Source organism: Hevea brasiliensis, chromosome 4, assembly GCF_030052815.1.
Source record: "Hevea brasiliensis isolate MT/VB/25A 57/8 chromosome 4, ASM3005281v1, whole genome shotgun sequence".
Lineage (NCBI taxonomy): Eukaryota > Viridiplantae > Streptophyta > Magnoliopsida > Malpighiales > Euphorbiaceae > Hevea > Hevea brasiliensis.
This window is the reverse complement of record NC_079496.1, coordinates 15097612-15117333: the sequence shown is the minus strand read 5'-3', so window position 1 is coordinate 15117333 and position 19722 is coordinate 15097612. Positions and strand designations below refer to the sequence as shown.

At 28.2% G+C, this 19722-nt stretch overlaps 1 protein-coding gene, 1 long non-coding RNA gene and 1 other non-coding gene across 3 annotated transcripts; 2 read left to right on the top strand and 1 right to left on the bottom strand.

Annotated features, from left to right (window-relative positions):
• The first annotated feature begins 4894 nt into the window (after positions 1-4894).
• Positions 4895-18865, top strand: LOC110651445 (G-type lectin S-receptor-like serine/threonine-protein kinase At4g27290). Its single transcript, XM_021806795.2, has 14 exons — positions 4895-5832; positions 5990-6082; positions 6211-6377; positions 6442-6652; positions 6760-6997; positions 7244-7394; positions 7545-7847; positions 15106-16402; positions 16534-16650; positions 17239-17396; positions 17479-17689; positions 17831-18068; positions 18144-18294; positions 18371-18865. The coding sequence occupies exons 1-14, from the start codon at positions 5100-5102 to the stop codon at positions 18674-18676; spliced, it is 4374 nt and encodes a 1457-aa protein (XP_021662487.2). The 5' UTR covers positions 4895-5099; the 3' UTR covers positions 18677-18865.
• Positions 8081-8269, top strand: LOC131179572 (U2 spliceosomal RNA). Its single transcript, XR_009148463.1, has one exon. It is a non-coding gene; the product is annotated as a U2 spliceosomal RNA (small nuclear RNA).
• Positions 9137-9998, bottom strand: LOC110651444 (uncharacterized). The gene is made up of 2 exons (XR_002494188.2): positions 9638-9998; positions 9137-9360 (listed from the first exon to the last, which is right to left on the bottom strand). It is a non-coding gene; the product is annotated as an uncharacterized LOC110651444 (long non-coding RNA).
• Positions 18866-19722: the final 857 nt, after the last annotated feature.

Here is a 19722-nt window from a genome sequence, read left to right as displayed (position 1 = left end):
TGAACATATAATAATATCGAAATTACAGTTAAAATTAATATTTTACTCACGCACTTGACGACAATCACCGTGGGTGGGCGGAGGAAGAAGGTCATGGCTCACTGACAATTACATTACATTTATTTAACACAAATGACTCAATACAAATAAAGAAAAGACCAATACGCCCTAAGTCATGCCAAAATCCTACAGAGTCTCCCCTATACCTAGGACCTACCCAACCTGCAAAAGGGCTCAAAACACACTTCTATATCCACAATCCATATATCCACAACTCAATCACATCACACAGCCCATCCTGGGCCCATCAAATCAATCATTCATCACAATATGGAAAAATTTCAATTTAGTCCTTATAATTGATCATTTTTGCAAAAATTGCTCAAATAAGCTCTAAAAATTATAAAACTCTGCCCCGCGGTCCTTAGAAATATTACTAAGCCATTGCAAAAAGAATCGTAATTTTCTAAGTTACCACGAATATTTTATGGATTTTTAATCCTATTTAAGCACTAGAAAATTACGAAAAAGCAAGGTTCGGGTTTACCTTTGCCGATTCCGACTTCAGGAACGCGCTCGGGATGCCTGACAATGGTGGGGTAGCCAAAACCTCGATCCAATTCGGAGACTTTTCCGGTAGCTGGTCTGTCTGGCCGGAAATTCACAGATCCGGACAACTGTCGAATTTCCGCGAATTGAGGATACCTACACGAAGCCCAATAATAATATATAAAAAATCAGGGGTGTTACAAAGCTGAATAAAATAAAATAAATTAGATCAAATTAATTATTAGTGGAGCCAATGATCTTTGACCTAAATTTTGAATATTGATTATTTTTATGTTGAAATTTAAACGATTTGTTTTATATTTACTGCTTCCTATACTATCTCAAATTTCCAATCTTATTTAAAAAATAATATTTATGTTGGATTCAAATCGAATTTAAATTTATGCATTAGATAAATATTATTCAAATTTGTTTATTCAAATAAAAAATTAAATATAACATTTTTATAATAATAGTTATAATTTTTATGTATTATATTTAAATAAATAGAATTTAAATATTTCATAAGCCTATTAAAATTTTAAAATATAAATTGTTATTAAAAACGTATTTATAAATAGATTATTCATTAATATAAAATTAAATGGATTTAGATAATATTTGATTAATAATAATTTAATTTATGATAAATTTTAATCTGATTTAGGATGAATTTAAAAATTAAAAATATTAATTAAATTTAAATTTAGGGTTCTGGCGGCTGTAATTTCTACTAAAAATCTTATCAAGTTTTGAATAAAATCTTTTTTTAATTTAAATTGAAGAAATATAATTATTTTTATCTTATTTAATTATAAATTCAAATTAAATTAATATCTAATTTACTGACTCAACCCATGAATTAGATTCGAATTTGATAACAATGGTATTGTCTCGGCCCAAAGAAACTGGCTTTTTTAAAGACAAAAGCCCATTTGGATAAGAATCTTTTTCATAATTTGGATAAGAATCTTGTTCATAATTTGGATAAGAATCATCGTCAACCAACGAAATTTCCTTCTCATTGCTGGAGTGTGGATGATAGAGGATCATTTAACTGCATGCCTTTGTACGTACTACGTATTCTCGCCGTACAGGAAGCTTCTTTTTTTTTTTTTTTAATCAGATTTATTTGTTCCTAATCACTTGTGAATTAAAACAGATGAAAATTATGTGAAATTACCAAACTTTTAGTTACATTTGAAAAGCCCTTCAATTTATGTGGGAAAAGATAGATAATATAATTATGTGAGCCTATTTCCACAGCTAAAATGATTAATACTATAATTTATTAATTATTATATTGAATTATCCTTTTATAATCTGATTTATATAATTCTTTTTCATATTAATATATAAGACATTTCCATCGTGGTTATAAATAATTTTTTTTATGAATGAATTAATTATTCACATTTTATAAATAAAGTTTAATGTGGTATCTATTTTATTTTTCATTTTCTACAATTGCAAAAAAAAAATCTTGCTATTTATGCTTTTATTTTTTTCTTTACATTAATTTTTTTTTTATTTTTTCTTAATGTGAGTGGTATTATTTTCAATTAATTTATAATATATTTTCTTTTTTTAAAAACGTTTTTTCTTTTTTAATTTATTTTCCCTAAAATCTCTAAATTGTGGTTTTGCGAGAATTTTTTTTTTTAAAGAAATGCATGGACAAATTGTTATTTTAAAGTAATAATCATGATTAATTACAAGTTATATAAAAAAAATAAAATATGATGAAAAAAACAATATAAAAAATAAAATTGTCAAATTTGTTATACACATTTAAATGAGATTATATATATATATATATATAAACATACATAATACATAATGAAGCTTTTCTATTTGTAAAAGATGAAAATTTATATTGTTTAATTTATCAAGGAATTGAAAGAATTATTTAGAGCAAAGATAGAAAAATGTTAAAGTTTCGTATTTAACATAATTAAAATTTATATTAATTTTGATGGTTGATATTTTATAGAGACAATTAAATCAAACAATTAAAAGTACATTTAAAAAGAGGTGACATTAATTATTTTAGTTGGGAAAATAGACTCACCTTATAATTAATGTGAAATTGTTTGGGGATTACCAGACAAAAATAAAAAGGTAATTGCACTTTCAGATGTTAACCATAAGATGCTATTTTCATCAATAATACAAAAATGTCTGGCTTTATATTAACGCGCATTCGTTAAACACGTTGTCAAATTCTTTCCTTTTACTATGATCAGAATCCAGATATGAAAAAGTGGCTTTTTTGAAAATTTCAGCGTTTCAGTTTACCAAAATAAAAAATAAAAAATAAAAAAAAATCAGTGTTTCAAACCATGTTTCCCATTGATTTTGATTGACATACATTAATCTCGCAATTTTCCAAGTGCCAAATGCAAATTAAATTTGGTAACTCAAGCCTATAATTGAAATTTTATTTTAAAAAATTATTTAAATTTAATCTGTCATGAATTTAAGATAAAAATATGTAATATTCATTTATTTAATAAATGGATTTCATTATATATTAAAAAAATTTTTGAAACCATTACTTGTAATGTGCATTTAAAAAAGTACTTATAATATGATAAGTAAAAACAAGGTAAGTGTTATTTATATGACATAAATTTTTATTGTGTTTTCATAGATTTAAGTTGTTATTCAATTTGAAAACTTTGCATTGCAATCCAATTGAAATAAAAAGTGATTAAGCATGTGGTAATAATAGAGGATACGAGTCATGAATTAGTATAAATATTATAATTTTTGCCTTTTATAAAAATTAGTGAAAAATTTAGAAAACACAATAAGATTATGATTTGAAAGTTATTCTTTTTATTATAGTGAAACTTTTTCTTTTATTTTATTTATGAACGTAGATTTTACGGTCGAACTACGTAAATATTATATTTTATTTTTCTCTTATTTATATTGTATGATTGTGTGATTATATGTGTTTTAAATTTTCCTGGCTGTTATAATAGTAAGATACCTGAAAGAAAATTTTAAAAAATTACTCTACAGTGCATGAGATTACGAGTTTCAGCTATTTTTTTTTTCTTCTAAAAGTTTTCCGCATAGCAAAAATAATGTGTTAGATCCACCGATGCTTGATATCTAAAATTCTAAACCTAATTATGTGCTAAAATTTAGAGGCCATTTCACACATTGAACCCTAATTTCAGCATCATCTCTAATTTTTAATATAGTTTTGAGGACTGGATCAAATTTGTTATTAATTGGCACGTAATTACATTAAATCTCAACTTTAGTTTAGTATTTTCCAAAAGGTTTGGCGCCTCATGTTAATAGACCGACTGTAGAAGTAAAACCCAAGATTTCAACCCCATTGACGGGGCAATATAGAACCATTATTACCTAAGCTAACCCGCCGAAATTTAATGGTTTTTTCCTTTCATTAAATTATAGACTTTTGCTATAATTTTTTTAGTCAAAATAAAAACCATTTTAGGATAGAAAGTCAACATAAAAAAAAAAGTATTTTAAGTTTTTCAAAAATAAAAATGGGATGTAAAAACAAAAAATTAAATCAATGGTATAAGGAAATTACTTTGCTACATTCAAAATTCTACATCAAATTAATAAAAAGAAGGGTAACATATTTTGAGTTTAGAAATCCCATAAAAAGGACAAAACAAAAAGTTATAAGAGATCAACCCCATAAATGAAAGAGAAAACTAAATATATCCATGAAAAAATTCATGAATAACTATATTTATTCACAAGGAAAATAGCTGAAAAAGCAAATAAAAAATGAGTATGGGCCCACTGTTGGCCGAGGAAAGGTCGGCAGTAGCCCTTACTTGGGTTGTAAGAGGGACTCTGGAGAGATGCCGGAGGAGTATCCACGAAAATTAAAGAATATAACAGTGTATTTTTATATAATGAGTATATTTTTATAATGTTTGAATTTATATAAATTTAAGAAAAATTTAAAATTCTTTAAAATGTACTAAAAAGAAATTTAAATTATGAGATAATATTTTAATAGTTGAAATTTAAAAATATTTAATTTAAAATTAATATTAAATATGATAAGCTATCTTTTTTTAAATCAAATATGATAAGCTCATTTTTATATATAAATTTAAAAATGTAAATCAAAAGAAATGTCAAATATCAATTTTTTTAAGTATTCTTATTAGCTTGTATGGTACACTTTTATAAAGCTTTTTTTTTTTTTAAGATTTAGCTTTAATATATATATATATATTCTTATTTGAAGCATGATTCATAAATTTATGAAATATTTATTTTTATTATTACATTTATTTTCTAGTAAAAAATTATGAAAATTATTCAACTGTGCTACAAAGAAAATTCAATTCATCAAACTTGGATTCATGTTCAGATTCTTGGATTCCAAATTTCCAATACGCGTTTTTCTTTTTACTAAGATTGGCCAATGAAATGAAGCCAAATGAAAGTAGTTGATATTGACGAAGGTTTATTTCTTAGCCAGCTTCTAATAATTTTGCAGAGAAGAATAGCTCTGGAAGTCAATTTGGTCTTAACAAGGATCAATGTTCTATTCAGTTGAGATGGGCTTGGAATCAAGATTTTTGGACATTTTCACTATTCCTACACTGATATTCATACTCATGTTTTCAAGTATTATTACGGCTGCAAATTCTGATGGTTGCAATCAAACTTGTCCAGATGGTGGTTGGACGACACATGAACTCATCTACCCATTTGGATTCTCTGAAGGCTGCAAAATCCGTCTCAACTGCACCAAATCAAGACACATCCTCATTGGAGATTTTAGAGTCAAAACTATAACTAAAGATAACATCTGGGTTGAAATTCCTGCTAATTTGAGTCGTCCAACAGAAACAGTGATGCAACTCTATACGAGCAACTTTGCACCAAGTTTACAAAATCTTCTCATTCTTGTAAACTGCACAAACTATTCTTCTAATTGCCCAAAGATAGAGTCTTCGCCAAATAATATGACGAACAGAAAGAACGTAGGGTGCCTGTCAGATGGATTCAAGAGGGTGAATGATTTGGTGAGTTACGTCCGCAGAAATAGAACTGATTGTCAGCACTTTTATTCAAGCATCGTGGTAAAGCAATCACCACCTGTTTTCTACATGATTAAACTAGCATGGTGGTTAGAAGGCTCTTGCCAGTGTTCTCAAAACGCCAACTGTATGTTCTTGTCTCTCCCCTATGGAAAGGCTGGATACCAGTGTCGCTGCAACAAAGGGTTCAGAGGAGATGGATACCCAGAAAGCCTACCTTGTCAAGAAGGTGATCATGCATGATTTAATTTTTCATCTTAATTATCTGCAGGTTTTAACATCAACAATAATCCTAGCTGCTTTGATTTTCTTGCTCTTTTATTTAGTTCCAATCCTTTTTACCATTGACTGTCCTCTAAATATAATTTTGTTTCTCGTTGATAAAGGACACTTCATGAAGGTGCTTGCCATGTCCGTGGCGCTTGCTGCAGTGCTGCTTCTAATCCTGTCCTTGATGTCATACATACGAAAAAGAATAGGCAAGTTATTAACTAGATTTTTTTTTTTGCTATATTATAGAAATTAGCTTAAAATATTATTTAAAGGAGTGAAGGACTAAAGTTAAAATTTATTTTAATAGAGATCAATTTCTTTTAATTTATCGCAGGAAAATTTGGAAATAATCATATGAAAGATATCAAGAATGATTACAGCCAGAGCCAAGAGGAGGATTTAGAGCTGCCACTGTTTGATTTTGTTACAATAAAAAGTGCAACTAACGACTTCTCTGATGACAACAAGATTGGAGAGGGAGGATTTGGACCTGTCTATAAGGTAGAAAAAGAAATCAATCTGTAAATGCATAGGCAGCTACCTGATTTATTTATTTGTTTTACAGGGTATATGGGAGGGAGGACAAGAAATAGCTGTGAAAAGACTTTCAAAGAGTTCTAGACAAGGTCTTAACGAGTTCAAGAACGAAGTCATCTTAATTGCCAAACTTCAACACCGAAACCTGGTGAAGCTTTTAGGTTGCTGTATTGAAGGAGATGAAAAAATGTTAATTTATGAATACATGCCCAACAAAAGCTTGGATGCCTTCATTTTTGGTTCTACTCTCTAAACCCATTTATTAATTATTGTTTTTTTATAAAGAAATAAAAGAAACTTCTATTCCTAACTATGGTTCATGTTTGAAAATTTTTTATTTTTTCAGATTCAACTCATAATGAGACACTCAATTGGCCCACGCGCATGCACATCATCAATGGAATAGTTCGAGGGCTTGTTTATTTACATCAAGATTCAAGATTGAGAATTATCCATAGAGATCTTAAAGCCGGCAATATTTTACTTGATAATGAATTGAATCCTAAAATTTCGGATTTTGGTATGGCTAAAAGTTTTGGAGAAAATGAAACTGAAAGAAACACAAATAAAGTGGTTGGAACATAGTACGTATTTTGTCAAAATTTTAGTTATGGCTTGCTTTTATAGGAAAAACTCCTTTCTATATTTCATTCACCATGAATTTAATATATGGAAATGTGTAATCCATGCATTTAATATAAGTAGATTACATTATATATTTTATATCTTGAATTCATCGTGAAATTGGATTTAAGCAAGAAAAATCTTATTTCTATATATTATTTCTAAACTTGTTTCTCTTTTTTTTTTTCTTTTTTTTGTGAATGTAGTGGTTATATGCCCCCTGAGTATGTGATTGATGGGAATTTCTCCATAAAATATGATGTCTTTAGCTTCGGTGTTCTTGTATTAGAGATCATTAGTGGAAAAAGAAATAGAGGATTCCTCCATAAAGACCACAGCCTCAACCTTCTTGGACATGTAAGTATATATATATACATCTATACGAACTTCATATTGAATAAAATATTTTAATAAATAAAACATTATAGATAATTAATATGATATAATTATTTAGTAAAACTAAATTTCATCAATTTAAATAACTTTCTCTTGACATTGTTAATTTAGGCATGGATGCTTTATTTAGAAGGAAGATGCTCGGAGCTAATAGATGCATCAATAGGGGACTCATTCAGTCTATCAGAAGTATTGCGATTAATTCATATTGGGCTATTATGTGTTCAACAAAGTTCAAAAGACAGGCCTAACATGTCAGATGTGGTTCTGATGATGGGTGGAGAGGGTACATTGCCTCTTCCTAAACAACCTGGGTTTTACATTAAAAGGGATTTGCTGGAACCTAAATGTTCCTCCAGCAGCAACAAAATATATTCATTCAACGAGGTCACCATGTCTGCATTACAGCCTCGGTAGATGCCACTTCCATTTTAGTGCCCTGTGCTATGAGTATTAGTATGCTATAACCAAGTCCATTTCATTATGTAATTGTTTGTCTCCTCTTAATTTATAGAATCAGTTGCTGAAAGAAAGATAGGAATTAAGGAATGCAGGGATGACAACGTTATCCCACATCGGTTTGGAAAGACTTGACTTTGAAAAGTTATATCTATATGAGAAAGCCGAAGTGATAACACTTAGTATGCCATTCTTCGCTTTGTCGATGCGACTAATTTTGGTTTCTGTTCTTATAAGTTTGATGTTTGATACGTGAGTCAATGGCTCGCATGATATTAAATTAATTTCTTATGGTGAGGCTCTGTGACGGTAACTTGCCATTGGGGTCCTTAAGCGTGTGCGTGTTGCACTACCGCACGGGCCTGGCTTTGCCACTATAAGTTGGAACAATGTGGCCCTTGAGTTAGTGAATCGAGCCCATTACGAGTTGAAGACATTATATAGTATTGTTAGCATTTGATATATCATGATATGATAAATTAATTAGTCATATCAATTATAAACTAATAATTATGCTCATAGAGAGAAATAATCATAAAATAACAATTAAGTATAAAATAATAGATATTATTTTAAAAAAATTATTTTTAATATATAAATTAAATTAAATTTTATGATATTTAATTTTTCACTTTTTATGTAGGGTATTCTATATTGAATCGTCATTGTATAATATAAATTTTCCACCATGAGAGGGTGATTTCATGGGTTGAGGGTGGTTGGAGCTTGCCTGATGAAACTTGCTTCCTCAGCACCTCTGTTCTGAAATAAACCACGTTGCTGGGGCTGAGGCAATTCGTTCTCACTACCCAACATAAAAACGACAGGCCATGCCGGGCCTTTCCCCAGGATGCATCTAAATACTTATGACAGATTACAAGATTGTTCTAATAATAGATCTATCAGTTCTGATGGCTTGCCTTCTTTTCACAATGTCCATGCCTAGAACATGTCAGAATTATTAGTGAACGATTACTTCAATACTTAACCCAAGATAAAGAAGTTAAAAATCCAAAATCCTCTCGACACTACATGTCCATTAAGGTTAAAACCAAGGCTTGGATGATAAAAAAACACCGAAATTAAAGATATCAGATGTTTTTGAAGAGAATGGCACATCACTAGCCATATTCTGGTGCCATTTTTTTTAAGAGAATAGCCCATCACTAACCATATTCTGGTGCCATTTTTTTGAAGAGAATAACCCATCACTAGCCAAATTCTGGTGCGATGTAACGACTGCATAATTCAAAAAAGTGAAATTTTTTTCTAATTTATCATCTGGTGAAGTAATTTACAAAGCAGGACAATAAATACTTGTTGGAAAATAGCTTCCTTCTCAAAAGCATATGGGCATATATATATATATAAGGAATAAACGAGTCCAAAACCACCTTCTCCTAGCTACTGCCATCATGTCTTCTGATTGTTCATCTTGTTCCTGATCATTTTCCCTATTTTCTGCTTTCTCTAGAATGGAATATAATCATTAATATCCTTGAATTATACACACCTTTTGCTACATTACTAAATATTCTTTATCTTAAAGAAAGCAAAAAGTGGTTAAGTTCACTTGGGTGTGCAAAGCAAAATCCCCAAACACTTACTCTGCTTATGTGAAGATAATACTCCTGTTCACCCATGAATGTGAAGTATCTAGCAATTTCAATCTAATAAATATAATTTTACAAATCCTTCTCCATTCTGCATTTTAGTGTATTATTCACCTACAAGTAGAAGATTACCTGTGCTCGTCATCGCCAGTCCCTGAAGTATCGTTGATTGAAATGCGCCTATTTGCAACCCAAACAACAGTTGTGGGGATTATCTGTGCCAAATTCCCACATAGCGGTTTCTGGAATTTCCAGGACTAAAGAAACCAAATTCGAAGCTGCCATCTCTCGAAACCAGGGTGCTACCAGTGCCAATAATTAGAGACTCAGACAAACTAATTGTATCAGTAGCATTTGAGTATTTAGAGAAGTAAAGCAGAATAATAGTACCGGAAAACATGACAAAAGAAAAGGTTTCCATTGATTTCTGGAATGGGACTGTTATAGATAAGAGAGAATGCAGTTAAAACCATGACCATAAAATGTAGATTTAGTGAAATTATTAGATAGAAAAAAAAAAAAAAAAAAAAAAAAAATATATATATATATATATATATATATATATATATATATTATAAACTATTTAAGTATATTTTTTAACTTAAAAAAAAATTTTTTAAATATTTTTTCGTTAAACTAAGTTAATAATATGTGGATATTGAAATCTAGCCTGTTCTTTTCTTTATTTTTTATTTTTTTTAGAATATTTTTATTTTTATTTTTGGACTAACCGAAATGCTAACTAACAGCCTTATAATTTTTGTAAAGTACTTGTGGTATGAGTGGCCATAGAGAACGTGAGCAATTGCACCCTTATTTTTCTAAAAACAAAAATATTAATAAAATATTAAATATTAAATATTTTTTAAAAAATAATATTTAATCCTTATATTTTTAGTTATATTAAAAGATACCTTCAAAGTTAATAAATTATTTTTTATATTACACAAATAATTAAGAATAATAAAATAAAAATTAATTTAATTGTAAAATTTAGATAAAAATATGTAAAAAAAAATTAATTATAATATTTAGAAATGAGATGAGTAATTTAATATCTCAATATTATTGAATATTATAATAATTTTTTTAATATCTACTTCTAATTTAAATGTTTTATTATAAACTAAACAAGCATAAAAAAAAAATTAAAAATTAACATTTCATTACTTTTAAAATTCTTTAAAATATAAGGGTTGCTTCTCCTCCTTCTCTCTTCTACATCTTTTCTTCCATTTTTTTTTCTTTTTGTTTTCATCATTTCATTTTTTTATGTGCTTTTTTTTTGTTTATTTATATATATATATATATATATATATATATATATATATATATATATATATATATATATATATATATATATATATATATATATATATTCTTTTTGTAAGTTTAGATATGTGCCATTTTGAAACAGATTTTGAGAATTTTTTTTTATATAAATAATTAGTCATTAAAATATATTTTTTTATAAATATTGAGAATAAACAAGAAATTTGCCATTAAAATATTCCTGAAACATACAGTGTCAAATGGGACTTTCACTAAAAGAAAAAAGCATAGCATCTCAAATTGGAAGATGATATCCTTTTGATTAGATGAAATTGCTATCATACTTTGAAAGATAACTTTTTTGCTTCTTTTTTATGGACCATTTATTGGATGGCCTTGCAAGTTTTGTATTCAAAATCTACATTTCTAACTTTCCTTTTGAGAGCACTCCTTTCTCTGTCCTACTATAAGAAGCTTCTTTTTAGTCATATAAATTATTGTTTATATTTTCTTCCACTTTTGGCTTTCTCAAACTCTCTTCCCTTTATAAAAAAAAAAAAAAAAAGGTTTATTTTATATTTAATGTCCTGAATTAGCTTTTGTGATTTCCAAGAATAATTCATAGCCGCTTGCACCCAAGTATATAAGTATTTGGAATTGGTGATACATCTAATTCTTTTTTTTTTTTTTTTTCAATTTCCTTGAGTGCCCTTTAGAGCATTTTTATATCGATAATTATTAAAATACAATTATCAATTAATCATTATCTAATATCAATAATTAAATTTATAATTAAAAAAAAATTCAAAATGAAAATTTAAAATTTTTTATATTTTAAATATTTTATATACAGTAATAATTAAAAAAAGTTAAATTCTAAATATTTTATATTATTTGAAATTCTAAATATTTTATATGCTCACATAATTTATAAAAAAATAAGTTAATATTGAAACTTTAAAAATTTTGGTTAACATATATATATAGCTAGAAAGTATTTTCAAGAAGATGGCATGTGGCATTTTTCTTAAAAAGTTTATCACATGATATTTTTCTTAAAAAGTTTACCACGTATCGCCTTTTATAAATATTATTTTTTATATTAATTATTATTTAATTTTTTTAATTATTATTTACAATACTATCTTAATACTTATGAGTTAAATTATTATTTTTTTAATTTAATTTTTAAAAATTAAGACTTTTTGTAATTAAATAAAATAATTAAAAATTATTTATATTATTTTATAAATACTAATTATTATTTAATTTTTTTATTTCTCTTTTCACTATCATTTATTTACAATACTACCTTAATATTTATTATTTAAATTATTATTTTTTTTAAATTTGATATTTAAAAATTAAGACCATTAATGATTAAATGTAATATTTAAAAATTAAGACCATTAACGATTAAATGTAATATTTAAAAATTATATGTATTGTTTTTTTATAAATTCATTTATATAAAAATATTATTTGCCACATGTTACTTTATAATAATAATAATAATTAACAAGTCATTGTGGCCATTAGTATAAAGAAAATTGACTGTTAATTTATAATCTCATAATCAATTAATATATAATTTAATCAACTTTAAATTATTTTATATCTTTAATAAATATTTTTATTACGTTGTTATATTTTTTATTATTTTTATTATGAAATCTTTGTTAAAAAATTTGAGAGACAAAAAATATATTTTACAGAAAAAATTATAAAAATAAAATATAGAGATTTGACTTATTTATAATTAGTATGTATTATTTTTTATGTTAATAATTTAGTATTTTTTTATTACACTTTCCTAAAATTAATTAATACTTATTATTATTATTATCATTATGGCTAATTTGTAGCCATTTAATTGAAACGAACAAGTAAATGAGAAACATTTTATTATTATAAAAATTGAATGTTAGTCATTTAATTGAAACGGACAAGTAAATAAGAAATATTTTATTATTATAAAAATTAAATTTGAATGTATTTGATATTTTTTTAATTAAATAATATTTAATTATAAATTAATTTTTTATTTAAATAAATTTTTTTTATCTATATATAGTATGTCACATGAGACATTTAATATACATCAAATACTCTCCTTTCACTAAGTATTTTCATTTCACCTAAATGCTCTCAAATCTTTTTTTCAATTTACACCATTTTTTTATTATTACTTTCAAAGTTATTAATTATTATTCTCAAAATTTATTTATTTAAATATATTTAATTAATATTTATTTAATTATTAATTTTTTTATAAATTTTGTATTTAATATTTCTTAAACTTTTGGATTATTTATTTTGTTATAATTATATATCAAATATAATTATAATTAATATTTTAACTATCCGTATTTTATTATCATTAATTTTCAATAGATTTATTTTTAAATTTTAGTTAAATATCTATATTTTTATATATAAATTGTCTCTCAATTATATTTTTATATAGAAGTAAAATTTCTAAAATAATTATAAATATGATTGTATAAAAAATTTAACTACAAATGAAAATGATTTAAAAAAATTAGAGTTACAGAATTAAAATTATAGAATCTATCTTTTAAAAAAATAATATATATTTTTAATATTATTATATTAATTAAAAATAATAATATTTTAAAATTTTAATTTTTATGAAATGTATTTATTTTATATTATAAATTTATGTAAAGTTATTTTTGTCAAATAATTATTTTATAAAAATATATCATATTAATAAAAAAATTTACAATGTAATATTTTTAAAAATAATATAATAGAATATTATTTTTAATTAATAATAATGTTATATATTTTTATTATTATTAAAATTAAATAATTCTAATTCAATATTTTTTTATTATATTAATGAAAAATATTGTATTTATATGTTTTTAATGTAATATTATTTTTTTGTAGTTTATTTACATAAATTATGAGATAAAATATAAAAATTTTATAAAATTTAAATTATTTTTTAAATAAAATACTTTTATTACATTTTAAACAAAATAATCATAGAAACTATTATTAATATATACATAAAAAGAATTAAATAGACATTATGATTATTGATACTATAAATTAATTAATTAAAATTTATTATTATAATGAATAAAAATTTATTAAAATTAAATTAATTAAAAAAATAATTTAAAATTAATTTAATAATAATTTATATTATTTAAAATATAATTAAAATTAAATTAAAAAATAAAAATTATAAATTACACAATCATAATATGAGTATTATGCGAATTTAAATATATATTAAGTGAGACGAAGGGATAATTAACCGTCATTATTAACTAGGATATCATATCATATTTCCCCATGACGGAGGGAACTTCCATCAGTGCTGACTGTGTCGGTACGTAAACGAGAAATCCCACCAAAGCTGCTTCGAGAAGATGGCAACCCCAGATTTGATAGGTTGGATGGAGATTGCACATGATGACTTCTCAACGTTAAAGACATTGCAACCCGTTCCAACAATCTCGCCGCCATATAAGAACCAGAAATTCAAGGATTAGCCACTTTTAAATATTTTTATTTAGTACAATACACATAAAATAATTTAATTATAATTATTAATTATAATAAATATAATAAAATTTATGTAAAATTATTATAATTAATAATTATAATAAAATAATTTTATATATACTAATTTTATTGTATAACTTTTTCATGTTTAATCCCGTAGAGATTTTTTTTTTACCAACTTTGTTATTATCATTCTTGTTAGAACTTTCTATTTGACAATTAAGTAGAAAACTTTTCTGGCATAGTTTTATAATTAAAAGCAAGTTATATGGGACCTTGTCCAAAGAAAAATAAAATCTTAATTAATATGGGTGAAATTAAAGACTAGCGTTGGCAATATTGTGTGTTGGCTAGCGGTCTTGAGCCAATACAGAGCAAAAGCAGGGGATAAGGGTTACATCTTCCAAGTCTATGCTTCTCTGGCTTTGCTATATAATTTTCGTATTACTTTTCTCTCGCTTTGTAGACTGTAGCGGGAAAACTACGATTCTTTATAGGCAGGTTATTATCAAGTCTGCGTTGAAGGAAAACTGTCCTTTGCCTTTTGGAATCTATTGCAGTTGCTGGCTCAGCGTGACTTTGACCAAATGCTACTAGATAAAATGTGACAGAATTTTCACCAATCACGGCTAGTACCTTTATGATTGAATTAAATAGGGAGTCTCTTGTCACAAGCTGCGATTTCTTTTTCATAATGTTGCTATCTAACACCTTGCACGAGCCCTTGCTTTTTCACCAGCTCAATGAGGTAGAATTTAGAACTTGGAAACAAGCACTTCTAACAGTGGACGTCAATGGATATCGCTTCACTTGCATTTCTCACTACCACTACCAAATTTCTCATTTTCCTCTTCAAAATCTCCACCGCCCTTGACACCATTGCTCCCTCCCAATCTTTGAGCGATGGCAAGACCTTGGTTTCCAGAGATGGAACATTCGAACTGGGTTTCTTCAGTCCCTACGACTCCCAGAAACGTTACTTGGGAATTTGGTACGGAAATATGCCCGGTAGAACTGTTGTTTGGGTTGCAAATAGAAGTAATCCAATTAATGGTTCTTCTGGTTTGTTGACTATAAACGGCACAGGCAATCCCGTGCTTCTTAGTGAGAACATGACAGTTGTTTGGTCAGTATCTAACTTAACAAAAGAAGCACAAGAGCCAATTTTGCAGCTTTTAGATTCAGGAAATTTTGTTTTAAGAAACAAAAATGATGGAGATTCAGGAATCTACTTGTGGCAAAGCTTTGACTATCCGTGTGATACACTGCTACCTGGAATGAAGCTGGGATGGGACTCAAAGACCGGACTTAATAGGCATCTATCATCGTGGAAGAGCTCAAATGATCCATCTATTGGAGATTTTATGTGGGAGGTACAATTGAATACTAATCCTGAGCTAGTTATGTGGAAAGGCACGCAGAAATACTACAGGAGCGGCCCATGGAATGGGATTGGGTTCAGTGGTGGCATCGCACTGAAGCCTAACCCTATTTTTGGGTACAACTTTGTGTCAACTGAGGAGGAGGTATATTACATCTACAACCTCAAAAATAAATCTCTATTTACAAGGATAGTTATGAATCAAACCACATATAATCGTCAGCGGTACACTTGGAATGATGTCAATCAAAGCTGGATCCTCTATGACAGTGTGCCAAGAGACCGTTGTGACAGCTACGGCCTATGTGGTGCCTATGGAAATTGCGTAACTAGTGAATTGCCAGTTTGCCAATGTTTAAAAGGCTTCAAGCCAAGATCATTAGAGAGGTGGAACTTAATGGATTGGTCTCAAGGGTGCATGCGCAATAAACCATTAGATTGTGAGACAGGGGATGGATTTGTTAAATTCTCCAGGTTAAAGTTGCCAGATACTACGCATTCTTGGGTCAGCAAAACAATGAATCTCAGGGAATGCAGGACTAAATGCTTACAAAATTGTTCTTGTATGGCATATTCAAATTTGGATATTATAGAACGTGGCACTGGATGTGCCATTTGGTTTGGTGACCTGATGGATATAAGACAGTTACCAGCTGATGGAGGGCAAGATCTATATATTCGAATGAATGCTTCAGAAACAGGTATGAGCTTGCTGTTGTTTTTGGTAATCTGTGAGCATCTGAATGTGCACTGAAGTGTCGCTTGTTTGGTTGTACTTTTTAGCCTTTTTCTAATTATATTTCATTTACTGTAAATATAATTGACTGTGAAGAGGGGAAAGCAAAACCTAAGATGAAGATAGCAGTAATCACTTTTGCTTCCATTGCAATGGTCTCCGGGATACTTATAATCAGCTTTGCCATATACAAAAGGAAGACCAAGTCCACTGGTAAAATTTCTTTCTGGTTACCTTCAATAAATAAAATGATCAATCTGTTGGGATTATAAATCACACATTGGGAAAGTATAAAAATGCAAGAGTAAATATAAATGGTTAGATTGCAACATCGACTTGGCTAGTTATTTTGATGTGTGAAGCAATCTAATAACTTGTATAAGATCAGATTAAAATGAATTAAATTGTAATTTGACCAACAGTCTAGATTTTTGGAAAGTTACGAGTGTTTAGAAAGAAACAGCTTTGTCAATTGTCTGTGTGGTCTCTACTAAAGTTCATTGCAGAAGGGAATGCATTGTTGAAGAAACTCATGAGATGAACAGTTTCAAAGAGAATTTAAAAAAGACTGCTGAAATAATAAGGGTATCTTTGATTGAGCCTATAAACAACAGCTCTGTAATGTATCCATTTGAATGTGACAATTTTTCTTCCATTAGAAAACCATAAACTTCAATTTCATAATCACTGACTCAACTCATGTTTGCATTTTGAATGTGATGATTTTGGCTCATTCAGTTTCATGTTTGAGGCTTTATATTCTCATTCAAGTTTGGCTTGTTCATTTTCATGTTTTCTCAGAGCAAACAGCAAATAATACACAAAATAACCAGAACAATGATTACCATAATGAAGACTTCGAGCTACCATTGTTTGAGTTATCTACAATAGTTAATTCCACCAATAACTTTTCAATCAACAACAAGATAGGAGAAGGTGGTTTTGGACCTGTGTACCTGGTAAACATTCTTAATTTTTAGTTAATGTCTAAGCACTTATTTGATTAGAATAGTGCAATTTTTGACAAATTTTATTTTGCAGGGCACGCTAATAGATGGACAAGAAATTGCTGTGAAGAGGCTATCAAGGAGTTCTGGACAAGGGTTAAATGAGTTCAAAAATGAAGTCAAATTTATTGCAAAGCTGCAACACCGAAATCTTGTAAAGCTTCTTGGTTGTTGCATTCAAGGAGAAGAGAAAATGCTGGTTTATGAGTACATGTGCAATAAAAGCCTCGACTCCTTCATTTTCGGTTTGTATCACTCATAACCTAATAAATATGGTTAGCCTACAGTAACTTGATAGCAAATGTCATACATTCTTAATGCAATCAAATTTGACATTTAGCACATTCCAGTAGCATTTGGACTCATATGAATACATGACTTGCCAGATCAAACAAGAAGTAAACTTCTGGACTGGGCCAAGCGTTTCAATATAATCTGTGGGATCGCTAGGGGCCTTCTTTATCTGCATCAAGATTCAAGATTGAGGATTATACATAGGGATCTCAAAGCAAGTAACATATTACTTGATAATGAGATGAACCCAAAAATTTCAGATTTTGGCTTGGCCAAAACTTTTGGAGGTGAACAAACCGAAGGAAACACAAATAGGGTGGTTGGAACATTGTAAGTTTCCTATGCTTAGGTATCATAATTTGCTAAACTTGGCAATTAATCTGTTTTCTCGTCACAATTCTGCAGTGGATATATGGCACCTGAATATGCTACAGATGGGATTTTCTCTGACAAATCTGATGTTTTTAGTTTTGGTATCATAATGCTTGAGATAATAAGTGGTAAGAAAAGTAGAGGGTATCATCAACTAGACCATAGTCATAACCTTATTGGATATGTAAGTATTCAGATTTATTCTTTGCTATTTCTTTCCACATCTGTTATCAATCAATAAAAGGGTTCTCATGCTTTAGGCTTGGAGATTATGGAAAGAAGGCAAGTCGTTGGAATTGATTGATCCAGTACTAGGAGAGTCGTATCATCTATTGGAAGTGATGCGATGCTACCATATTAGCCTCTTATGTGCGCAACATCATGCTGAGGACAGGCCAAGTATGGCACTTGTGCTTTTGATGTTAGGTAGTGAGACTCCATTGCCTGAGCCCAAAGAACCTGGTTTTTTTAAGGACAAAGGTCGAGTTGATGAAGGATCTTCATCGAGCAAAATTGAATCATCCACAACCAATGAAATGTCAATCTCATTGCTGGAAGCTCGATAGAAGATCATTTAACTACATGCCATGAGCTATTTTTCTTGTAATGGGTGTCACTGATGTATGGACCCTTTCTATATTGTGTTTCTGTATGTGTGCAAACAAATTTATTCCACGATTTCAAAGTTCAGCATGTATATAATTGCTGCATTGTGTTTAGCTAACAAATTAATCGAAGCTGCAACTATTAATTTAGTTTGGTGGGAAAGGTTTGGTTTTTGTGCTACGGCAAGTGAAGTCTTTAGGCTTTATTATTCAGCAAATAAGAGATATTACCTTATGTGCCATCTTAAAATCCTATCCATTATATCAAGGTATCAAACACAGGGCTGGTCAATATAAAACCATAATTGCAGATTGGGCAAAACAGTTCTTGTAGTGAGTAGCATTTTGGAAGGGTATGTATTGTTATTCTGTATGCAATGGTTTCTGCGAGTTGTTAGATCTCTGGAAGTATATGCTTTTTTGTTGGTATGAGTAGGCATTGTTCTTAAGATGTTCATTGAAATTTAACATGACTCCCCAAAGGCCAAGCTCTGTCAGCATTTGTATACCAAGACATTATTATTGACAATATATATATGCAAAATCATTTAACATATTCGCAATTGGATACAGATCTAAGATATGCTGCTTGATGAGTGTGGAAGAAAGAAGCTTGATCCTGCCTAATTACAAGACTTTTTGTTCATTATTTGGTAGGCTCCTGAATTGAAAGTGAGAAACTGATGCCAGCAATGCTAATCAAGCAATTTCATAGCAGCCTTTTGACAAGGCTTTCGCTTTGCGTTAGTGATTTAGGTTCTTCAGCCTATGCCTTGCAAAAGCAGAAAATGTGGTTTTCGACTTTCAACTTTAGTAAATTAAAAAAAATATATATATATTTCTTCTGAAGAAGAGAGAGAGAGTAGAAATTTTTATTTAAAAATATAAAATATAAAATATATAATTAAATTTATTTATTTTATATATTTATATTATAGATTTATAGCGAATTCAGAGAAATATTTGGTGTGAAATTTGACAAGCAAGTAAACGAGACTCAAAAGAGA